This window comes from Python bivittatus, unplaced genomic scaffold, assembly GCF_059951505.1.
Source record: "Python bivittatus isolate LINGU-HERP-01145 unplaced genomic scaffold, Pbiv_v1 ctg000480_np1212, whole genome shotgun sequence".
In the NCBI taxonomy this organism is placed as follows: Eukaryota; Metazoa; Chordata; class Lepidosauria; order Squamata; family Pythonidae; genus Python; species Python bivittatus.
Window position 1 is genome coordinate 55,693,404 of NW_028277075.1, and position 22,091 is coordinate 55,715,494.

Consider the following 22,091-nt stretch of genomic DNA (forward strand, 5'->3'; position numbering starts at 1 on the left):
GGTTTGATACTTTTTTTAGTGGAAGCCATTGCTCTTTCCATTTTCTTTTCTTCCTTAGAGGCTAATTGGAGAAAGAAATCATCTGACTGTAGCCTTGCAGAATAAGGAAGTACCGAGAAGGTGTCCTAGTTAAAAGCATAGGTTCTGGAAAGACACAAAAGCATTTTGAATTTATGGAGGTCCCTTAAGTGCCTTTCATTGGAAAACGCTCTACAAATGAACAACAGAATTTCTGTTCTTCTAAACTTGGTAAATGGAGAATTAAAAAACAAATGCAACCAAGCAAAATTGCATTTGGTCTAGGTGGGGACTTTTAGTCTTCTGGTCTCCAGGCCAGACCAGACTCATAAACAGAGTGTTCTTCCAATGTTTAGGTGAGGTATGACAAATGTAAGCAGTAATAGATGATGGAGAAACAACAGTTGAAAGTTAAAGGAAAAGCAGTTGCCATACATTTTCAGACAGAAATCACTAGCCAGGCTGTTGGAAATGTTAACAGAGTTGCCATGGCAGGATTCCTGTGAGGCAGACATTCAGCAGGTGCATCTTCTCTTTCACGTCTTTAAACTAGAAAAGATTGGCTGTTAAAAGTGCAAAAGTGGCAACCCTTCTGTCAAGGTTATTAGCAGTGATTGTACTTAGGAAAATGTTATGAACCAACATTATTTGAGAGAAGGAAGCATTCTGTACTTTTTGGAGAAAACAGACCATTCGTTTCTCAGGGTATGGGAGCTTTTGGAGCACATACCTCATGTAGGTGAGAAGTTCAAATTCCACCTCTATAAGCTACGCTGGGAACAAGGATTGTTCTTTTTCTTTCCTCAGTTACGGATACAGTGACCATATGTCCTTTATTATAAAGGACAGTCCTTTACTTCAGAAAGCTGTCCTTTAGATTTATTTATTTTTCAAAAACTCACTTTTGTCCTTTATTTTGGTCATTTAACTTTTACCTTACAAATGGTAACACTTAATGCACAGTCTTTCACATACATGTGAAAAATACAGAAATGGAATTGTCTTCTTAAAATAAATTTACATATATTGCTTGATTGTCAATATTTCTGTTAGAATATGTGTTTTTGTAAAGTTTTTCTTGGTTTTGCTCTTGAATTTTCCTTTGTAAAGCAAAGTTATAAACATAAAGAAAAAAATTATCTTTATGAACTTCTTTCGGATTTACTCCTTTTTCAGATTTGTCCTTTTATTTTTTCAAAGAAAATATGGTCACCGTAGTTATGGATGAGCTATGAAGCCAATGTTGAATGTGGATTCATTCATTTTCATTCTCTCTCTCTCTCTGATTTGGTAAATATTAATCAGCATTCTTATTGTACATTGCCTGGGCACCTTGTATGCAGTGTTTACTGTATTTGCTAAATAAATAAATATAGTGGAGTAGGGAAGCATAAAATAGTCTTTCTTCTTTAGAGTTTTATTAAGAAAAAAGGTAGAAGATGGTTTTTTTACGGCATGTACCAGTGTCATTTCTTTTCTCCTCAGCACCCTCTCCAGCTGCTCTCATGCTGTAGTTGCTTTGCTATACCCCTTCTCATGGCAACATACCTTCATCCCTGTCCTCCCATCTTCCATGATTGACATTGTCTGCTGCCCAACTCCATTTCTGGTTGGATTGCTGTCAAGCTCACTGCCCAAATTAAAGGAGCTACCTGTGGAAGAGGTAAGAATGGATTCAATAGCTCATACTCAAAGAAAATCCTGATCCAGCAGTTTAATTACTACCCTGCTCTGGCTGTCTTGGATCACAGCTATAAGCTTTCATTTTTGTTGTTAAGGCATTCTATTTGACTTCGTAAACACAGAAATGAATACGCAGGACATTGTACACCCCACAAGATTAGTCTTCTGTTATAAACTCTTTGGAGCCACAAGGTGTTAACTAGAAGTTTTGTTCATTGATCAACACAGCCAGTTGTTGAATAGCAACAAAATGCTTCCAAACACCAAGATAAAAGATTTTTGTGTTAATTTTTATAGGCTTTGATGGTGAACCTTGGATCTGATCGTTTCATCAGACAGGTAGTGTTACATTATTTTTATCTGTGTTTTGAAATGTGCAGAAGAGCTTCACAACCCATTGCAAAATAGATTTGTAAGGTTCAGTTGTGAAGTTCTCCCATCCAGCTGAGAATAAAAAAACATGGATGGAGGGTTGTAGAGCTTCCATTGAAAAATGCAAATCTGTAAACCTTTTTTTTAGACTTTTTATCCCACCTTTATTATTTTTATAAATAACTCAAGGCAGTGAACATGCCTAATAATCCTTCTTCCTCCTATTTTCCCCACAACAACTCTGTGAGGGGAATTGGGCTGAGAGAGAGTGACTTGTCCAAAGTCACCTAGCTGGCTTTCATGCCTAAGATGGGAGTAGAACTTACAGTCTCCTGCTCCTGGTGCTTTAACCACTAGACCCAACTGGCTCTCGTCTTTCACTTACTTTATTTAGCACACAAGAATTCTATAGCAGTGTTTGCATGTGCTTAGCTGCACTGCAGTCATAATCAGGAAAGAAAGTGAGCCATGCACAATAGTGGGGCCATGAGATTGTCTTGTGCCACATTGTTCGCAAGATATGTTCTGTATTGCCATTCCTCTGCACTTAAAACCACAGCATATTATGTTGGCTATTACCATGAAAGTACTTTAAATGAAATTAATCAATTCAGGGCAATTAAACCTTGCATTTAGGCATGAACAGAGACTGCATAACTTTAATTACCATGTGCAGGACAAGGCACAGAAGATGATTTGTTGTGCAGATTTGAGCCTTCCTGCCTGAGGCTGTGAGTTCTAGTCTCACCTTAGACACAGCTGGGTGATATTGGGCCATTTCCGAAACCTTGCCAAGAAAACCACAGGGATTTGTCCAGGCAGTTGCCAGGAGTCAGGATTGACTTGAAGGCATACACACACACACACAAATTTACCCTGAAGAATCAAGAGTGCTCACAACACTCCTTGCAGATGGACTTGCAGAAGTTTAGGGTGCCTTTTTTGTTCCTTTAAATCCCCACCACCACCAAAAGGAGATAGTACTGGTGATTCCTTTTATAGATAGTTTTAAGGAGCAAAATGGATGACTTAACCTGAAAATCTGACCCCATCAACTCATGAGGTCACTGACCGTACCAGGTCAATGCCCTTGGAATACAATACAATACAATACAATACAATACAATACAATACAATACAATACAATACAAGACAAGACAAGACAAGACAAGACAAGACAAGACAAGACAGTTGTCTACACCTTCCTTAAGAGTTCCCACAGTACTGTACTTCACCCTTCCTGAAAGAAAAGCTCCATGAAGCAATTTGTTCTCCCATACTTCCTCTGGCTAGACATGATTCTAAAGATAAAAAGATTTGCAGTTGGTGAGCTGGTTGGAATAGACCTGGGAGGGATGAAATTTTAGGAGCCACAGAACAGTTATCACCTCCAAAAGGCATGTTTTATGTATTCTTGTGTGATTTTTGTTTGCAGGAAAACAGTCTTAAAATGCACTGTATTCTTGAAATGTGTACCAGCTTTCAGGTCTTATTTTGCAATACATTTGTCTCTGAAAAATGTTTGATAGCAGATAAATATAAAAAGCAGATAAATATAAGAAATCTTAGCATTCTTTCCCCTCCCCTTCAGATGGATGATGAAGATACACTTTTGCCTCGGAAACTGCAAGCAGCTCTGGAGCAGGCCCTAGAGAGGAAAAACGATTTGATAAACCAAGATTCAGACAGTGAATCAGATGAGGGTAAGACAGGCTTGGAAGAAATCCCGTTTACAGAATTTTTGTGGAAGAGAGAATAATGTGTCCTTGGACATGAAGTGGGAAACAAAGATAGTTGTATTTAAACTGACCACCTTATTGCAAACTTTATTTTTCATAATTAAAAATATGCTGTTCTGTAGCAAACACTTTGTCGAAGTATTTAATGATCCCATTATGTTTCAAAATAGAGAGTACTAATCATTGATTGAATAAGAAATCTAGGCCCAGGCATTCTGGAAAATCACTTCCATGACTGTTTTTTTTGGCCCACTCTATTGTAAGAATTTAGTTACAAGATTGGATGCTGTGCTATTGCCCAAAGAAGCAAAAGAACAACTGTGTTTAGTTCAAATAAGTTGGCCTTGTTGATGCAAACAAACTTTCCTAGGAAAACAAAATTATTTATCCTGCGTCATATGTCAGAAATGCCTTAAAAGGAATTAATATTAATATATTTGTAGTATTTCTTAGGCTCTGAATGAGTACATCTCTTTCAACTTTGTAGGATTTGTCACTGTGATTTGTTTCATGGATATGGTTCATGTATCATGCACAGAGTAAATCCTTGCAGGATTGAACTCTCATTTTTTGGGCAAAGTGTGAATCAGTGTCTGCACTTATATTTGGATTCATGGGCAATTGTATGTGTGTGGGGAATGGTGGCAAATGTGTGCCATTACCTCGTCAAAGAAATGATGCGAGTTACATACTTGCATCAGACATCATGATGCACGTATACAATTACATCATTTATTCAATGATGTCATGACACATGTCATCACTTTAACATCCTTGAGGCTTGTTTAGATTGTTGTAATTTTGTAAAATAAAACATGTTTTTCTTTTTATTGTAAAGTACAAATGGAATAATTTTGTCATGAGCTATACAGGCCACTTTGAGAGGAGGAGTTTCTCAACAACATAAATACTTGATTTGACATTAATGTCCCTTCTCATTGTTAGAATATTTAGCCCAAAAAGTCTTTAATTGAAGAATACCAAGAATGGAAGAAAAAGACACTATGAGGGACAGATTAGGAAAGCACAATATTTAAGTATATATGAGCTTCATAAAAGTAATTCAGTATAATGCAGCTCCTTGTATTTTAATAATAAAGAAAACTATTTTACCTAAGCTAGCAATGACTTCAGTCCACAAAAGCCAATACATTTTATTTTCAGTGGGGCAGGGAAATAGATACTATAATTCAGCATTTTACTGCATGGTTGCAGGGAGGGGATTCTGAAGGTCCATCCCTACTAGAATTCAGGGATGTGGCCCTGAAGGCTGGCTTCTTCTGCTTTGGGACACCCTTCCTCTTAGCCACCTGCAAGTTGATTAAAACTTTTTTGATTGAGTGGGAACTTGGGGGTTAAGTGGCTATGGCTGAGTGTTTGTGCATCCATTGTATTAATCGTGTTGCTACAATACAACTTTATATTTTGAATAAATTGCTCTTTGTATACAAATACTGCAAATAAATATTTTTCCCACTTTTTCTTGCAGAATGTAATACCTTAAACGGATTAGTATCAGAAGTTTTCATCCGTTTCTTTGTGGAGACCATTGGACACTATTCCCTTTTCCTAACACAAAATGAAAAGGCTGAGCGAGTGTTCCAGAGGGAGGCTTTCCGCAAATCAGTTGCTTCAAAGAGCATCCGCCGATTTTTAGAAGTTTTTATGGAATCTCAGATGTTTGCTGGCTTTATCCAAGACAGAGAACTGAGAAAATGTAGGGCAAAAGGTAAGTCCTGTTTTATTAGCTACAGAGTAGCCTTTTTCATCTCAGTCTGTCCGTTGTTAGCCATGGAGCAAAACATTTGGCACATGTGACTACTTCAGCCACATGCATACTCAGCCAGATGGCTATTTCCCAGCAATGGAGAGATATAAATCCTATCCCACCATAAGGTTTTTTAGATTTAGATAAGACATTGTATAAATTTTAAGTGTTTTTAGGGTATATTCATTTATTTAGCTGAACCATAATATGCTTTATTTTGGATTTTTGGATTAGTTTTGGTTTATAGCATATCCTGTTTGAACTCAAACAACTATGGTTTACTGACTAAACCATGGCTAAGCAAATCATGGCTTAGGATGATGGGTGAATGTACTATTGTAGCCTTTATATGGCTGTAACAAGGAGCTTAATTCTTAAAAAAATGTTATCTTTTCTGGATTACTTAGAAAATACTATGTTACTTCCAATGGTATAAAAGTAGATTTAGAGTCAGGTGATAGGACTTCTTGCTGCTCTCTTCTCCACCGTACATCTTTATGCAGTTTGTTTGTTTAACTATCTCTTCATCTGTCTTCCATCCATCCATTCATCCATCCAATTTCTAGGCTGCCTAACTCCAAAAGACAACTCTGAGTGACTTCACAAAATTAAAAACAGAGAAAAGCCTAACTCTGAATTAAAAAATATAATTGCCTCAAGAGGTCAAATGAAAAAAACCAATCTCTTGCATCACCTTATCAGTTTGGCAGAAGGTATGGGGTGGAGTTGGGGAAGAATCCTTTCCACTGCCAGAATTATACCTTTCGATGCAACCGTAGTCTGACCTTTTGTTTTTTGTTTTTTAAAAAGTATCTGCTACAGATCCAGGAAGGAATAGTATTGCATAGTTTTCTGTAATTATTGTTTTTGATAAAGAAACTTGTACAACTATTTTATTGCATGGCTGTGAGCAAGACAATAGAACTAGTCAAAGAATGTAGTAGGCAGATAAGTTTGGATATTAGGGAAAGATCTGTTATATCAGGGGTCCCCAAACTCTTTAGCTCATCAACCCTTTCATGCAGTTTCATACTGTTCATCAACCCCCAAATATTATATGAAAATAATTAATACTACTTTAACTAAACTACGAATAATAATAAAAATAATAACATTGACCCCTTGGATAGTCAATGTTGACCACTTGAGTGTTTGATACTGACCACTCTGGGGGACCATGCGTTAGATCCTTGTAAATTAAAAAGGAACATAAAACATGGCAATTAAAATGTAGAGGATAATATAATTTTCTTTGACCTGTTGAACAACTGCGCTATCTGATGTTTGCACTTGGTATTGTTTTATGATTTTGTCTACCCTGAACCAACTGTAGAGCAACTAACAATCAAATAAGTGTCAGATTCCTCCTTACACAGCAATGCCATCTGCTGGGGCTCTGTAGTCACTAATTGAGCTTCAGAAAGTTGAAGGAGGGAGAGATGGGGGAGGCTTACGTTGCTCCCTCTGGATGCAAACAGTCTGCTTCCTAGATGGCTGAAGGAAACAAATAAATAGGAAGATTTCTGATGCCTTTTGGAAAGGTTACAGCTGAGGTCCACTGTTTATATGAGAAGGTTAATCCATGTGGGCTTCAAATATGCACACAATTTGTGCATTTTTCTCTCTCCCGAGTCCTTGAGAGTTTTCCTTTAGACATTATAGTCATTGAAAAAGCATAATCTTTTTCATGTAAGGTACTTGAGTGTCTGTCAGGCATTCCTCTCCTAATGTAGATAGATTTCAGAGTTTCTGTGGGGAAGGAACACACAGAAAATTACTCCGTACATTGGCTATCTAACAATAGGCTGTTATAATTCCCTCATTCCCTGTGATGCTGTCACTGTTACAAGCCAGTCTGTAAATATATTACAGCCTGCATTTCCCAATTTGATGGCAATGCTGCTAGAGATGATGGAACATGCAATCCATAACATCTGGAAGGCACTAGGTTGAGAAACATTGGACTACACTACTGTAAATCCTGGAAGTGAGGAAATGAAATGAAGGCAAAGCCATTATATCCTTTGTGGCCTATTAAAAGCTAGTCACTCACAGCTTCTTACAGTTATTTATTTATGTATGCAATTTCTATAGCCGCCCATCTCAATCCAAGTGACTCTGGACAGCGAACAGTTTCAGTCATTAAAATCATTAAAACAATTACAAATTATACATATAGGCAGCTGAGAATTATGATAATTACATAAAAATTAACAGTACAACCAGATAACGGGGCCCTTAACACTTTCAGGACCCCAGGCTCAGGCACATAGCCAGGTTTTTAAAGCCTTACGAAAGGCTAGCAGAATCGGGGCCATCCTGAGTTCCAAAGGAAGAATGTTCCAAAGGACCAGGGGTTACTGCTGAAAAGACATGCTTTCTGGTCCCTGCCAGCCGACATTCCTTGGCTGACAGGATCTGCAGCATCCCCAATCTACTAGACCAAACTGGATGGATAGAAACTATTGGGAGAAGATGGTCCTTTAGGTAACCCAGTCCTAAGCTACGCAGGGCTTTAAAGGTGACAACCAGCACCTTGAATTGTACCTGGAAACATACCAGCAACCAATGCAGCTCCCATAATAGTGGTGTTATTAATGTGCCATATATCTGGCACCATGTACTACCCATGCAGCTGTATTTTGCACCAGTTGAAGCTTCTGAATGCTCTTCAGGGGCAGCCCCGTGTAGAGTGCGTTGCAGTAATCAAAACAGGAAGTAATGAGGGCATGAGTGACTGAGGAGAGCCTCCTGGTCAAGGAATGGGCACACAACCCAAAGGTATGCAAAGGCCCCCTTAGCCACGGCTGCCACCTGCCCTTTGAGCAGGAGCCACAAGTCCAAGAGGACCCCCAGATTGCACACCAGGTCTGTCTGGAACAGTGCTACCCTGTCCAATACCAAAGATGGAAAAAACTTGTCCCCAGGAGGACCAAATACCCAAAGCCACTCTGTCTTGCTTGGATTGAGTTGGAGTCCATTGTGCCCCATCCAGGCCCCTACAGCCTCCAGACACTGGGATAGGACATTCATGACATCACTCAGTCGGCCTGGGGTGGAGATATATAACTGGGTATCATCTGCATATTGATGGTACCTTACCCAAAACTGTTGGATCACCTCACCCAGTGGCTTCATGCGTCGGATCACCTCACCCAGTGGCTTCGTGTAGATGGTAAACAGGAGAGGAGAGAGGATGGAGCCACCCCACACAGTAGGGGCTGTGGGCTGGATCTCTCCCCCCCATCAACACCGACTGAAATCGACCCCAGAGGAAAGAGGAAAACCAAGACAACATAGTGCTGCTTACCCCCAACTCCCAAAGCCGATTCAGAAGGATACCATGATTGATGGTATCGAATGCCACTGAGAGGTCAAGAAGAGCAAGGATGGATGCACTACCCCCATCCCACACCTGCCAGAGGTCATCCAAGAGCACGATCAATGCTGTTTCAATTCCAAACCCTGGCCTGAACCCTGACTGAAAGGAGTCCAGATAATCCGCTTTATCCAGAGTCCTCTGCAACTGCCATGCTACCACTTTCTCCACCACCTTCCCAAAAAAGGGAGGTTGAAAACTAGATGAAAGTTGTCCAGATCAGTTGCGTCGAGCTAAGGCCCTTTAAGGAGAAGGTGCACCACCGCCTTCTTAAGAGCTGGTGGAGCCACTCCTTCCTTTAATGATGAATTGATCATTGCCCATACCCAAGCACATGTCCCCTCCCGTGCAGCTTTAACAAGCCAGGAGGGGCACTGATCTAACATAGAAGTGGCCGAGGTAGCAGTTGCAAGGGCTCTATCCACTTTCTCAGGCTCAATGGGCTCCAACTCCCCCCAGATAACCGAGTCAGACAAAGCCCCGTAACCTCCACTAGATCTGTCCCAAGGCTGGGTTCCAAAGTAGAGTGAATGCAAGTGATTTTATCTGCCAGATATCTGGCATATTCCTCACAGTGACCCTGTAAGTGAACTTCAGTATTATTTCCTCCTACTGATCTGGTGTTTGGCGGCAGCAGCCGATAACCCAGGGCCTTGAAAGTCTGCCAGCCAGGGCCCAGGAGTGAGTTCAAGAAGCCATATTAATATACCTATGACCCTATCCTTGTGAGTGGCCTGCTTCTTGTCTCCTGTTGTACTTTGACATTCTCCCGTCAATACTTAAATTTTGAAACCTGCCCTCATCTCTTCAGAGCCCTCCTCCCTCTCCTGTCTATATAAGTCCATGTCCTAGCCTGCTGTCCCCCTTCCTCATACACACAATCCAGCCACCATCCAACCAGGGGTCCTTAATATCAGAGGCATTTCTGCCTAACACTCAGCTCCTTTGAACAGTTAAGAGCCCACTTACTCATTCCAATACCACTCTTGCAATACCTCCAGCTAGTCTCCTCTCGCTAGACTGCTGCAGTATAACCAACCAGCCCACAGATTAGAAAAACTCCCACCTGATATTACATCCAACTCTCCCCCATCCAGTCCTCTCCACAAGGCTTTCATAAATTACAGGGTCTGCCATTAAGATAATCAATATGTTAATTATATTACACAATATAATTCTTAATAGTGTAAGAATCCTCCACAAATGAGAGTTTTCACATGTCTCATTCATTTCAGCGGGCATTTGCACAGAAGAAGTTCAACTTCTTTGCGGATTATGACCTCAAATAAATTGCATTGCTTTCAGACCCCATATTAACTGGACATACTCTGCAACTGATAAAACTTCCAAGGCAGCCAGTTTTACTGTGGATATTATGTTGAATTCAACAAAAAACTGTTTTCCTGAGAAGTTGATTGAATGTGCATGATTGTATTAAGAATATAAAAAGTTATCCTGAAAGTTGGAAATGGATGAAAGAAAAAAATGGAACTCTATAAAGAGCAGAATGTAACAAAAGCCTTTGAAAATAGTGTGGAACAACATAATAGCTGGTTGAAAGCTGGCTGATGGGTTGCATCAGAAATAAAAGCTCTAAGTCTTGATCCTCCTTTTTCTTGGAAAAAGATCAGTGTTTTCTCTTTGATCCTTTTTCTTCAGGTCTCTTTGAACAGAGGGTTGAACAGTATTTGGAAGAACTTCCAGACACTGAACAAAGTGGAGTAAATAAATTTCTACGAGGCCTTGGTAAGGAATTTAGCTTTGAAATACTTGTATTTTGGAGACTAGGCTTGTAGTGCATATGGCGCAAGGAGGCAAAGGTCCTGATATGTATTCTGCTTTAGAGGCTTCCTCAGTATAGCATGTTGGTAGATTTAAAAGAAAAGCCCTTTATTAAGAAGGAATTATATAGTCTGAACTATACAGACAAGAATCCTTAGAGTGGGGTATCTACTCTTACTAACCAACTAGATCCTGATTGCCAATTGGGTGCTGCAGTATCTTTACAAATACAGTACAGACAGTCCCCTACTTATGAACAGGTTAGGTTCCAAGAGGCTGTTCATAAGTCCATTTTGTTCGTAAGTCCAACCAAGTAAAAAGTACTGTCAAAAGTAAAAAAAAAAAAAAAAGAGGCAGGAGGCATGGCAGTGGTGTGGGCAGAGAAACCTTGTCTTCTGCTGTCAATGTGAGAAGCGATAGCCCGCAGACTCTGGAGAGTGCAGGGGGACAAGCCAGTGGGGTGTGGTGCACTCTGTTGCTAGGCAGGGCAGGAGAGGCAGCGGTAGCTCCCTGGGTGAAGGGGGCGGCTATGCAGGAGACAAAACTGCAGGCGGCCTTGCAGGAGGAAAGCTGAAGATTGCAGCCTCCCAAAGCACGCTGTAAACTCCAGTGCAAACCACCAGCCTTCCAGAAGGCGGGAGAAGGCAGGAAAGGGTTAGTTTGTGGAGTGCTGGAAACTAACCCTTTTCCTCCTCCTCTTTATTTCCGGGTCCATCTTGTTCTTATTGGTGAAAATTCACATCTTGAAAGTTTGTAAGTAGGTGACTGACTGTATTTTAAATGTATGTAATAACTGGGAAGCTTTTCTGTTTTTGCCATTGCAGGAAATAAAATGAAGTTTCTTCATAAGAAGAATTAATGCCTTTCTAATGAGATATGGATCCAAAGACTATTTATGACACTGGGCACAGAACACCACCTGCAGCTTTTCCAGTGCTAGTGCTGGAGGGCACGGAATGAACTGCTCGCATGTTTAAGTGACTGCAAATTGAATTTTAACTGTGTGCCAGCAAAAATAAAGAAATAATGTATTTGGTAGAGATTTGTAAAAAATATGCTGTGCTGTAAGCATTAACAGTTTTTTTTTTAATGAGCACAGGCAACTGTGGTGATGTTTGTATATTCCTGAAAAACAACAGGTGCTTTTTTGTTAGGAACTGAGTTATGCTTGGTGCAAACTGAATGGTGAATTATGTGCAGCTGACTGTCTCAGCAGAACCACTGACTCTGAAGGATGTTTGTTAGGGCTGTGGAAGTGAATGAACACCAGAGGGGGAATTTAGGGGTGGGAGAATCTGAAAGAGGACTGATTTTTATATGACAGAGTTTATATTTTTCTTTAGCTTTTCTTCTAATTCATTTTTTCAAGGAAAATATCCTTTTGTTCTGCAATAAGGTACTTGATTCACAATCCCAAATGATCTGTTTTATTTTGAATGATGGTCAGTAAATTGCAATGCATTCTGCACTATAATTGCTAAACATGGAGAAATCTCTGGCCTTTCAACACCATGGCTGAATGACTAGGTACATTGCATCCTTTTCTAGTATATGTTTGATTTCTAATAAATTGTGTAAATATTTGTGTCAGATTTCCATAATCATTAGAAAACCTCTCAAATTTTGGCTATTTGAATAATATACTTCCAAAATGCTTTCACTAAGTCAGTCAGTAGATTTACTTTAGATTAAAACTCTAAGGATTATTCCCACTAAGTTCAGGTATCTTTTATTGGTTAGATATATACAAATTTGGACTATAAATCCCTTACAACCTATATGCCTGTCCTCTACTGCAAGCAAATTCCACTGAACTCAATGGGCCTTTGTTTTGAGTAAGCAAGTATACTCTGAAAAGAATGTTACAAACTGCCCTCCGTATCATGGTAAAATAGGATATACAATAGATTGTGTGAGCTGCTCCTAAAAATCACTAACACACTTCCATTTGTAAAATGAAATTATTTCCTGTTACTGCAGATTCTGCCACAAGCCAGTCCCAAGAGCTGCAAAATATAATCCAAAGATGGATCCTATCTTAGAATGGTAGCATTCTGGATCACATCGTGAAACTGGTTGGCAGAGGATTCCAGTCAGAGAAACGTTGCACAATGCATTGATGAATATATAGTAAAATCATGATATACCAAACTGTTAGGGGAGAGAGAATGTCTGTGATACCCAAATATCTGTTAAATCCAAATTTATGTCCCTGGCCTCTGTTTATTCACAATATTTGTAAATTGCCCCAATCAGGAAAACTGTGGCTAGAGGACAACAGACAAGAATGTAACAAAGCCTCAACAATAAATAATATCAATACTAATCAATATAAATCTGATTGCTGTCTATGCTCACCCTGCAAGGCCTTCAAGAATTTGGAGAGGGTCAGGGCCAGACACATCTCCAGGAGCAGCATCTTCCACCATGCAGGGCCTCCACAGAGAAGGCCTGCATTCTAGCCACCTTTCAAGCAGGGATGGAGACACTCTTAAGAGACCTCTTGCAGTGCTCAGACTGGACAGGCAAATCCCACTTGATAAAATAGTCCCTGATATATCCCAGTGGCATGCCACATAAGGCTTTATAGGTAACAGCCAGCACTTTGAACTGGGCCCAGAAGCCAACCAGTAGACAGTAACTGAGTTGCCCCAACTAATAATCTGGCTGCTGCATTTGCACCAGCTGTAGCTTCAGAGTAGTCTTATATCACTAACATGCTAAAACCAGCTGTGTCAATTTACCTCAATTGAATAATTTTGTGATCATGCAAATGGTATAAATATATGTGAATTAGATGCTTTGGATACAATAGATGTTATTCTGGGGTAATGGCCAGACCAAAATTTTTTCTTTTATATCCAAAATCTGTTGGATGGGGTTTTACTGTAGTTCAGGATGCAATATTAACCACTAGTTTAGATGGCTTTAGGAAAAAAAATTAAGCAACTCCAAGTGCTGCTCTAGTTAAAATGAATTCTGTGCTTTCAAAGGAGGTATAGTATGCCTTTATAGCAATACAATGCCTTAAAGAGGACACTGTTGCTGCCAGGCCTTGTTGGTCATGAAATACACATTTTTATATTTGTCCTTTAAACACACCTTAACTCACTGGAGTCCAGTTAACACAATCCTACCTTGTTAAATTAACGGCTGAAGTCATTTTTGAAAAATTTAAATGTGTGGAAGCGAGAGGAGAGAAGGGTATTGGAGCTACACATGAATGCAGGATGAATCTTCTGAGCCCCAGCAAGTTTGGTAATTCTGTCATTTTACAAGACTTAGCACAGAGATCTCCCTGGGTGATGCCTGAACATCAACATTCTGTTAGTGTACAAATCAGAACAGTCTTTTAGGCAGAATTTTTAGATCTTCTTTGTCATTTGATACATGAAACTCTCCCTTTTTAGAACAGTAAAAATAGGGATTGAGTTTGCTAAACTTGCACAAGAGTAACAGCCAAGGCTAGATAGTTATCTTTTTATAGTGTGCTTCATCAGAAGCAAGTTTTACTGAGCTTTAGGGGAGTTGTAACTTCAGCAGTGTTTGATTTAAAGCTAGGTAGAAACCTGGCAAGTGTAGGCGGCTGCTTGTTTTCTCTGTAATGCCCAGTGCTAAGGCATAGTTCTGCCTCTTTAGAATTTACTACTCCGTAAGAACAACAAATGTACACTCTGCGCTGAATGGAGCAAATTGTTCAGATTGTAGTTTGCCAACTGAGGAATTCTGGGAGTTGAAGTCCACACATCTTTCATGGTTGAAAAACCATGCTCTAGAGGAGCAGGAATCATTTTTAAAGCCTTGCACAGGAAGGATAGGAGCACTGAAAACCTGCTCTGAACTTTGCTCCTTGATTGGCCTCTGCAAGCCCGTTAGTTGTACAGTACCTGCGATATGTATATACTCTGAATGATTAAAGACACCACATGTGTTTCTTGTCCAACCATAATATTATGTGCCATCTAGTTGTTGTTGACTTTTAGCAACCAGTGAAATAATGAATTTCATTCATGGGTGGGTTATCAGTTCATTTATGGGATCCTCTCATAATACAAGGAATGTGTTCCCAGCGGCAATGAGAATGTTAACGTCTCACATGTGGACAGAAGTGGAAACTGGGCATAGGGGGAGTTCAATCGATACAAGTTTCCATAGCTGGATTTTTGGTGTTTGACACTTGAGTGAGGGCAATGATTTAATTGATATAAAACTCAATAAAGCGGGCAGGATTCTAAGCATTTATTTAATGCAGAATACCATCCTGTAAGAAAAACCAGACTTTCCAAGGAACCCACATTCCTCTCCTTTTAAAGGCTGAGGTAGGGGCAAAAATTCAAGAAATACAGCGCTCCCTTCGTGGAACAGTAATAAGGTTTACATTAGGAGCTATACCTATGAAATGTCCGCCTGCCATGGCGTTTTTTTTTTTTTTAAAGGATGCAGCTTTTGAGAAGCGGATCGCATTTTGGGGGGTTGATTCAAATGCAGCTCCGAGCTTTTGCAGAGCGTATGCTTTGAAGCGCTTACTTATAAATAAAACAAGTTAAAGTCATGCCCAATGCCAACTTATAGCTTCATTTTTATCCCCAACAGGTTTATTAGCAGTTTCCTTCCTTCCACTGTGTTTTTAGGCAGCCAATAACCAAAACCTCCCACAATGAAAAGTTATCTCGATAATTCCATCTTCTTTTGGAAGGCCAGGTAGAATTATCTGAAAGCGAAGCGAAAAAAGAAACTCTCTGACACACCCTTATTCTTTCAAAATTTCTGAATTACTACTAAGTACAAAGAATCCCCATTTTTGGAGGAAGCGGAAACTAAGCACTGTGGGAGCATTTGAGAGAAAGAGAAAAAACTCTCTTTACTTGCCGTAAGTTACTCAAGAGATCGCGAGAGAACAACTTTTCCGGTAGGGGAGGCGAAATCTCGCGAGAGGTTGCTTTCGCTTCCGTCGTTCTCTTTGTCGCCGATCGAGCAAGATGGTAGGTTGGGAGCAACGTGGTTACTCTCGGGCTCGGGAGCTTCTGGCGCTTTTTTGGGGGTGGGGAGGCGCTGCGCGGGTTTCGTTTGCTGCTCTCGGCGGGGCTGTCCAGGCTTCGGCCGTAGTTCTCTTCGTGTTGCGAGGAGAGGTTGCCCTGAGGCCGGGAGGCGCCTCTGCTGACTTCTGCGGGAGAAGGCTGTGCTCGGGAGAAGCCGACCGTCGGAGGAGTCCTGGTTAGACCTTCGTGGAAGGGCGGAAGCGACAGGAAGGCATCGACCAGGCCTAGTCTTAATTTTGTCAAGTTTTTACGCTCCTTTCCGCTTTTTATTCCTTTTTGGGATGCATCTTGACCCCAAAAGTGCCTGGATACGTGAATAGTTTTGGGTGGAAAGATTTTCTGCTACAGTACTGCCTTCCTAGATATACATTGCCTGTATAATCGTTTGCTCAGTTCATGTCTAATTTTGGAGGTTTTTTATATTTATGGCATGGCTTCTAGACTCTGGGGATCACCAACCTGAAGTCCTCTTAGGAGTATGTTTTATTGATATATGAAAGTGTGTGCTCTTTAAGAAACAGCCGCACTGTGGTAGCCATGTATTAATACAGGAGTAGATAGAATATGCTCTCATTTCTTTGTATTTAAAATATAAATATTTATGTTTTGGACAGTTTAAAATAATGGATTGTCTTCAGTATGCATGTTCCAAAACATACATGAAATTATTTGTTGGGTTTGATTGAAGCCCACTATTCCCTGAAAAAGTATTGGATGATTTACCAGAAACTGCTCACTCTTCCACTACTAAAACAACTTTTCTCTGGTTGCTTCTCTTTACAGCTCATTAAAAAACTAAATCAGTGAAACAGACCAAATGTGAAAAGACTGTTTCTTTGTATAAGGATTGTAGAAAAAATGCTGCAGAGATGAGAGAAGTAAAGCAAAACAAAATTTGAAAAATAGGGTGCAATTAATATAACCAAATTTGTTTTTATATTTTTAGCCTTCCAGACTGAGGAAGACGAGGAAACTAAGGGGGCATGTCAGTCATGGCCACGGTCGTATTGGTAAGTGCTAGTGATGTAAAGCTTTTGGAATTTTTTGAAAATATGGATTTTTTTTCTCATGCTATGAAAGTGGAAATCTTGGGGGAAAAATTAGTGTCTTTTTGAATCTGTTTCTGTATTATTACTTTAGCCAAACAATGCATAGCATTTACTTAAAACTTCATTGTATGGGAAATTTATGAAATTTACTGAGCTAAGATGCCATATGAATCTGCTGAAATTTGTGACAGGCATCAGAGGCCCTGTTATGTATCATTATCATTTAAGAATGTTAGGAGAGCACTCAAAATATAGATGATTGTAGCTCCTTGATTTCTTCCTTAGAAAAAGCAGACTTGCACCTTGTTTTGCTTCTGATGAGGTGGGGCATTTTGTTTGTGTTCAGAATGTATTGTCTTGAGAGTTGTAGTTTTTAATTTCATTTTTTAAATTATTGAAATGAATGTTCTAGGTTCTGTTTTATCTATAATACTTTTTACTGCAGTAGTAGCATTGTCTGATTGTGTTCATAATACTTATTTGGTGGAGGGGCATTTTTAATAATCATGAGGGTATTTACTCAGAAGTAAGTCAAGCGTAGTAACTCTTACTAGATGACACCAGAAGATTTTGTTGGATTGCATCCTTGAAAATGATACGTAGATTAGTGCAATTAATGCAGTATAATTAGGTAAATAAATTTGCTACTACAGTTTCATATACAACACAAGAGGACAGTGGATACAGGATGCTTCCTTTTAGTATATGAAAACTAGAACAGAGGTTAACAAAAAGCACAGCTAAGCTCCTCTTAATGAAGATGCTACATCATCTAGATCAGAGTTGAGGAATCTGTGACTTTCTAGATACTGTTGAACCAGTAGAATTCAGCATTTTCTGTGCTGACCACACTGCATCTTCCAGAAGGCCATAGTCAGCCATCTTTGCTCTAGCTGCCAAAATTCACGTTGGATTTGACTATTGATGTAGATTGCCTTGCATAACATCTTCATGTAACACATCTTGCATTTGTACTGTCTTCTCTGAAGAAGGGTTATAGTTAATCCAAAAGATGAGGCATAAACAGTTCTTTCTAGAGGTTCCAAGTCTTCACATCTGTGACAGTGATTGCTTCATTCTCTGTACTGATTCAGAGTATCTACACGTTTTATTAGAATGAAACTTAAAGGGTGATTACTACATTAAAAGAAGGCTAAAATTAACAATTAAAAATTAAATAGTATCCTATACTGAATAGCTTTTCAAGACTAAATTCCAATTATAAGCTTTTATTTTCTGTCATAGGCAAACACAGGAAACACCCTGGAGGCCGTGGCAATGCTGGCGGTATGCACCACCATAGAATTAACTTTGACAAATAGTAAGCTATTTCTTCTTTTTATGTTGTCTTACAAAAGGCTTCTGTATTTTAGTTCTGTGTAATACAAAGAGCAGACTTACCTTATGAACCAAGATCAGCTTTCCTACCCTGGATACGTTCATTTTGTTACCTATTTGCTGAAACAAAGCGATAATACAGTTCTGTGGGGTTTACCCTCTATTTGAGTCTTCTTACCCTGACTGGGTGATGGGAATTGCAGTTCAACACATCTAAAAGGTGGGAAAAGCTGCTTTAATAAAATAGTCTAGGATTGCAGTTGTCATTTATAATTGTTATTTAATAAATAATTGTCATTTATATGAACAAATAGCTGAGACTAGAGTCACATCTTGGTACTGTCAGTTATCATGGTGTGCTATTGTACTCAGAGAGTAACGACTGACCTTTATTCACTGACTGTCTCCTTCCCAATACAGTCAGCCACCAGGTTAGTAACAGAAGACTCTGGATGATTAAGAAATTACATGTTTTTTAAATATGAAAATCACATAACTAGCCGCTGTTCCTCCCTGTTACAAAAACACTTTTGTATCTAGCCACTGGTAGATCCAGGCATCTCTGCTTGGAAGAAGTAATGGCATAGGGAGAGAGTGGATTGGGGGAATAGCATTGAGTACAGGAAATAAGTTTGTAATAACCACATTAATATAATTAATTAGATTTTATGTGCAGAAGAACTTAGAAGCTTTATTATGACATTGGCTGAGATGTTAGCTGAAGACAAAACACATTCCTTCTACAAAGTATATTGCAATGTCTTGTATTCGCTAGCTAAAATTGCTAGTAAGTTTCATAATGCATTGCCCAGTAAATTTACTTTGCGTGTGATTTTTTCCCTAGCCACCCTGGTTATTTTGGAAAAGTTGGTATGAGACATTACCACTTGAAAAAGAACCAGCACTTCTGCCCAACAGTGAATCTGGATAAGCTCTGGACGCTTGTTAGTGAGCAGACAAGGCTGAATTATGCTAAAAATCCAGCAGGACTAGCTCCAGTTATTGATGTTGTACGCTCTGTAAGTGTTGTCATCTATTTATTGAAAATTGTTATTTATTAAATTTATTATGGCTGTGCATTCCAATAGACTCTGAGCAGTTTACGATATCCAAATATACAATTAAAACAATTACAAACAAAATGTGACAGCCCAGACTAAAAATAACCCTAACAATAAAAACATGACAGGGGGCCCCACAAAAACATTTATCCCAGGGCTTGGAACAGAGCCGGGTTTTAAGGGTCTTCCGCCCTCAGGAGAGTGAGCACTATGTGTATCTCTCGGGGGATGCCATTCCAGAGGGTGGGACAGCAACAGAGAAGGCACGCTTCCTTGTTCCACAAGATGACAGTGTTTAATAGAGGGGACCTGGAGTGTACTTGCTCTGCCTGAATGTACTGGGTGGGCAGAAACAATTAGAAATGAGCAGTCCCTCAGATAACCAGGCCCTGTGCCATGAACAGCTTTATAGATAACACCCAGTGCCTTAAGTTGCACCCAGGCCCAACTGGCAGCCAGTGCAGCTCTCATAGCAGTGATGACACCTGGGCATAATGAGAAGTACCTTTTACTCTCATGCTGCTGCATTTTGAGCCAGCTGTAGCTTCCAGATGGTCTTCTGGGCAGTCCCATGTAGAGCATGTTATGATATCCAGTCATGAAGTGACCAAGGCACAAGTGACTGACTGAAGGGCCTCCTGGTTGAGGGAAGGGCACATCTGGCGCACAAGATGAACCTGTGCAAAGGCCCTCATGGCCACAGCTGCCATGTGCTCATCGAGCAGTAGCTGTGAGTCCAGGAGGACCCCCAAGTTGTGCACCAGTCTCAAATGGGGAAGTGCAACCTTATCCAATACCAGTAGTGAAAACATCCCCAGCATCCCCAGGCGGGGCCAAGCAGCCCCAGACAGTCTTGTCCTGATTGAGGTGAAATCTGTTCCTCCCCATCCAGACCCAAACAGCTCAGTTTAGTTACCCACTTAGAGGGTATATGATTTTACAAATTAAAATGTAAACATCTTTCAAGATTTTGATTGAAGAGAATTCAAACTTGGTGCTATAATATTCATCTTAGAAGAAAATGCAAATGTTTAAATGAGGTACGGTGAAGTCTTACTCAAGTAGATTATTATAATTTATAATCTCTTTGTTACATTCTGTTTGTGAATGCAGATAAGGAAAATTATGGATATATGGTGAATGCAAATTATGCTATACCTTGCCAAACTTCAACTTGACTTACCTTTATTGTGTATTTGAGTAAAATACAAATCTTTACAAAGATTGGATTTTATACACAAGCTAATGAGGACTGCTGATTGATACCTCCCCCTCCCAGTAAATCCATAAAGTCATCAGTTATGAGAATTGATATACAGTACTTTAAAAATTCTTGTCTATTAGTTTTATTGAAGCTATGACAAGTAACGGTTTCAGAAGACTTCATGTTCATTGACTCTGAGCTTGTATTCTGTTACTTTTCCAGGGGTATTACAAGGTCTTGGGCAAAGGAAAGCTGCCGAAGCAGCCTGTCATTGTGAAAGCAAAGTTCTTCAGCCGAAGAGCAGAAGAGAAAATCAAGGAAGTCGGAGGAGCCTGTGTCCTAGTGGCATAAATGTTTATATATGTATGCAAATTTAATTACAGGCATGAATAAACTATTTCAGATGTTGGAGTGACTTTATAATTTGTTTATCAGAACATTCTCACAATTACATCTAATACTAGAAAATTGATTTTGAGAGGAATTGTAGAATTGGAAGGTAACGTTTAGGCCGCCCAGTCCAACCCCCCGGTCTTTGTTACAACTCATTCAGGAACTAGGAGACCATCTCCTCCCTAGTTAGTTGATTCCATTATCAAAACTGTGTTTACAATTAGGAAAGTTTTTTCCAGTGTTTCAACAGAATATTTATTATTCCTTACCTTGCGCTGTAGGATGATAGAAAATTGGTCAGCCCTAGTACTTGAATGTTGTATTTTTGCCACAACAGTCTCTTCTCAGTAAAAAATAAGAGCTTCCACAGTCTCTTAACATAAGGACTTTGTTCTCGTTCCCAATTATCCTTTGTTCCTATTCCATTTTTTTCTGAATCCTATTTAAATGCTTTAATTGTGGCAGTGGGGGACACCCCAGCTAATCTTAAACCCAATGATGACAGCCTTGGGTAGGATTAAACCTATTCCTTAGAGAAAAAGCTATAAAAACATGAATGCAAAACCACAGCCAAGGCACATCTCCCAAATGTCTTGACAGTAGTCCAGCTGCAGCTACTGCTACCTACCTAGCTAATGGGGGAGGGTCTAGTGATGTGTGGAAGAGTAAATTCACTCAGCGCGAGCAGACATTTCTTTTCTCTCCTGGGATCAAGTTTTAGTGCTGCCTGGGATTAAAATGGCACCACCCTCTCCTTAATTTGAGAGTTTGTCCCATAAAATGGAGCAGAAAGCAAGAAAGGAATCAAGCCAGGAAGACCAGAGAGAAGTGGGAAAGAAACATCTTGACATAAAGACAAGCATCTCAGCAGTGGTCTTACATGGGCAAAATAAAACTGCAAGACTGGCTGAGAGCTCAGAGTGGGTAGAGGAAGAGTCCCACCAGAGTCTGCAAGCCCACAGTGTGCAGCAGCTCAGATGGAGAGCTTCACAAACCCACTCCAGAAACGACTGAGTGCTGGGGGAGGAGGGAGAAAAGACCATTCTCAAGTCTATAGAAGAGCAAAAAAGGTTTTCACATTCAAATGGACAGACTGGCTACTACAAGAGCTGAAGACCGGGGGAAAAAGGAAAGACTGAAAAAGATAGGAAAACAGTGCTACCAACATAGGGATAGGAACATAGATATAGAACATAAGAAATACTTGTAGACTTATAGTAATAGGAAGACTATAGACTAAGGTAGGAAAGTAGAAACAAACAGAAT

At 39.7% G+C, this 22,091-nt stretch overlaps 2 protein-coding genes and 1 non-coding gene across 9 annotated transcripts in view; all 3 read left to right on the forward strand.

The window, feature by feature from the left end:
- Window positions 1–12,324, forward strand: part of DENND2B (DENN domain containing 2B) — a 165,045-nt gene extending 152,721 nt beyond the window's left edge. For all 7 annotated transcript variants that reach the window (XM_088145968.1, XM_088145969.1, XM_007421136.3 and 4 more), the window contains 6 exons: window positions 1,504–1,681; window positions 1,999–2,040; window positions 3,665–3,776; window positions 5,302–5,541; window positions 10,619–10,705; window positions 11,566–12,324. In XM_088145968.1, the coding sequence (XP_088002094.1) occupies window positions 1,504–1,681; window positions 1,999–2,040; window positions 3,665–3,776; window positions 5,302–5,541; window positions 10,619–10,705; window positions 11,566–11,600 (694 nt within the window). In that variant the 3' untranslated portion in view covers window positions 11,601–12,324. The remainder of the gene's footprint in view (window positions 1–1,503; window positions 1,682–1,998; window positions 2,041–3,664; window positions 3,777–5,301; window positions 5,542–10,618; window positions 10,706–11,565) is intronic.
- Window positions 12,325–15,655: 3,331 nt separating this feature from the next.
- On the forward strand, window positions 15,656–20,840 carry RPL27A (ribosomal protein L27a). Its single transcript, XM_007421138.3, has 5 exons — window positions 15,656–15,723; window positions 16,727–16,790; window positions 18,075–18,150; window positions 19,012–19,186; window positions 20,655–20,840. Exons 1-5 carry the CDS (start codon window positions 15,721–15,723, stop codon window positions 20,781–20,783), a joined length of 447 nt encoding a protein of 148 aa, XP_007421200.1. The 5' UTR covers window positions 15,656–15,720; the 3' UTR covers window positions 20,784–20,840.
- LOC112541237 (small nucleolar RNA SNORA3/SNORA45 family) lies at window positions 18,481–18,611 on the forward strand. Its single transcript, XR_003085269.1, has one exon. It is a non-coding gene; the product is annotated as a small nucleolar RNA SNORA3/SNORA45 family (small nucleolar RNA).
- Window positions 20,841–22,091: the final 1,251 nt, after the last annotated feature.

Excerpts from the sequence above, each read along its gene's own strand:
- RPL27A (XM_007421138.3), top strand. Across the intron at positions 16,791-18,074 it reads TCATGGCCACGGTCGTATTG|GCAAACACAGGAAACACCCT; the intron begins GTAAGTGCTAGT and ends TTTCTGTCATAG. Across the intron at positions 19,187-20,654 it reads TTATTGATGTTGTACGCTCT|GGGTATTACAAGGTCTTGGG; the intron begins GTAAGTGTTGTC and ends TTACTTTTCCAG.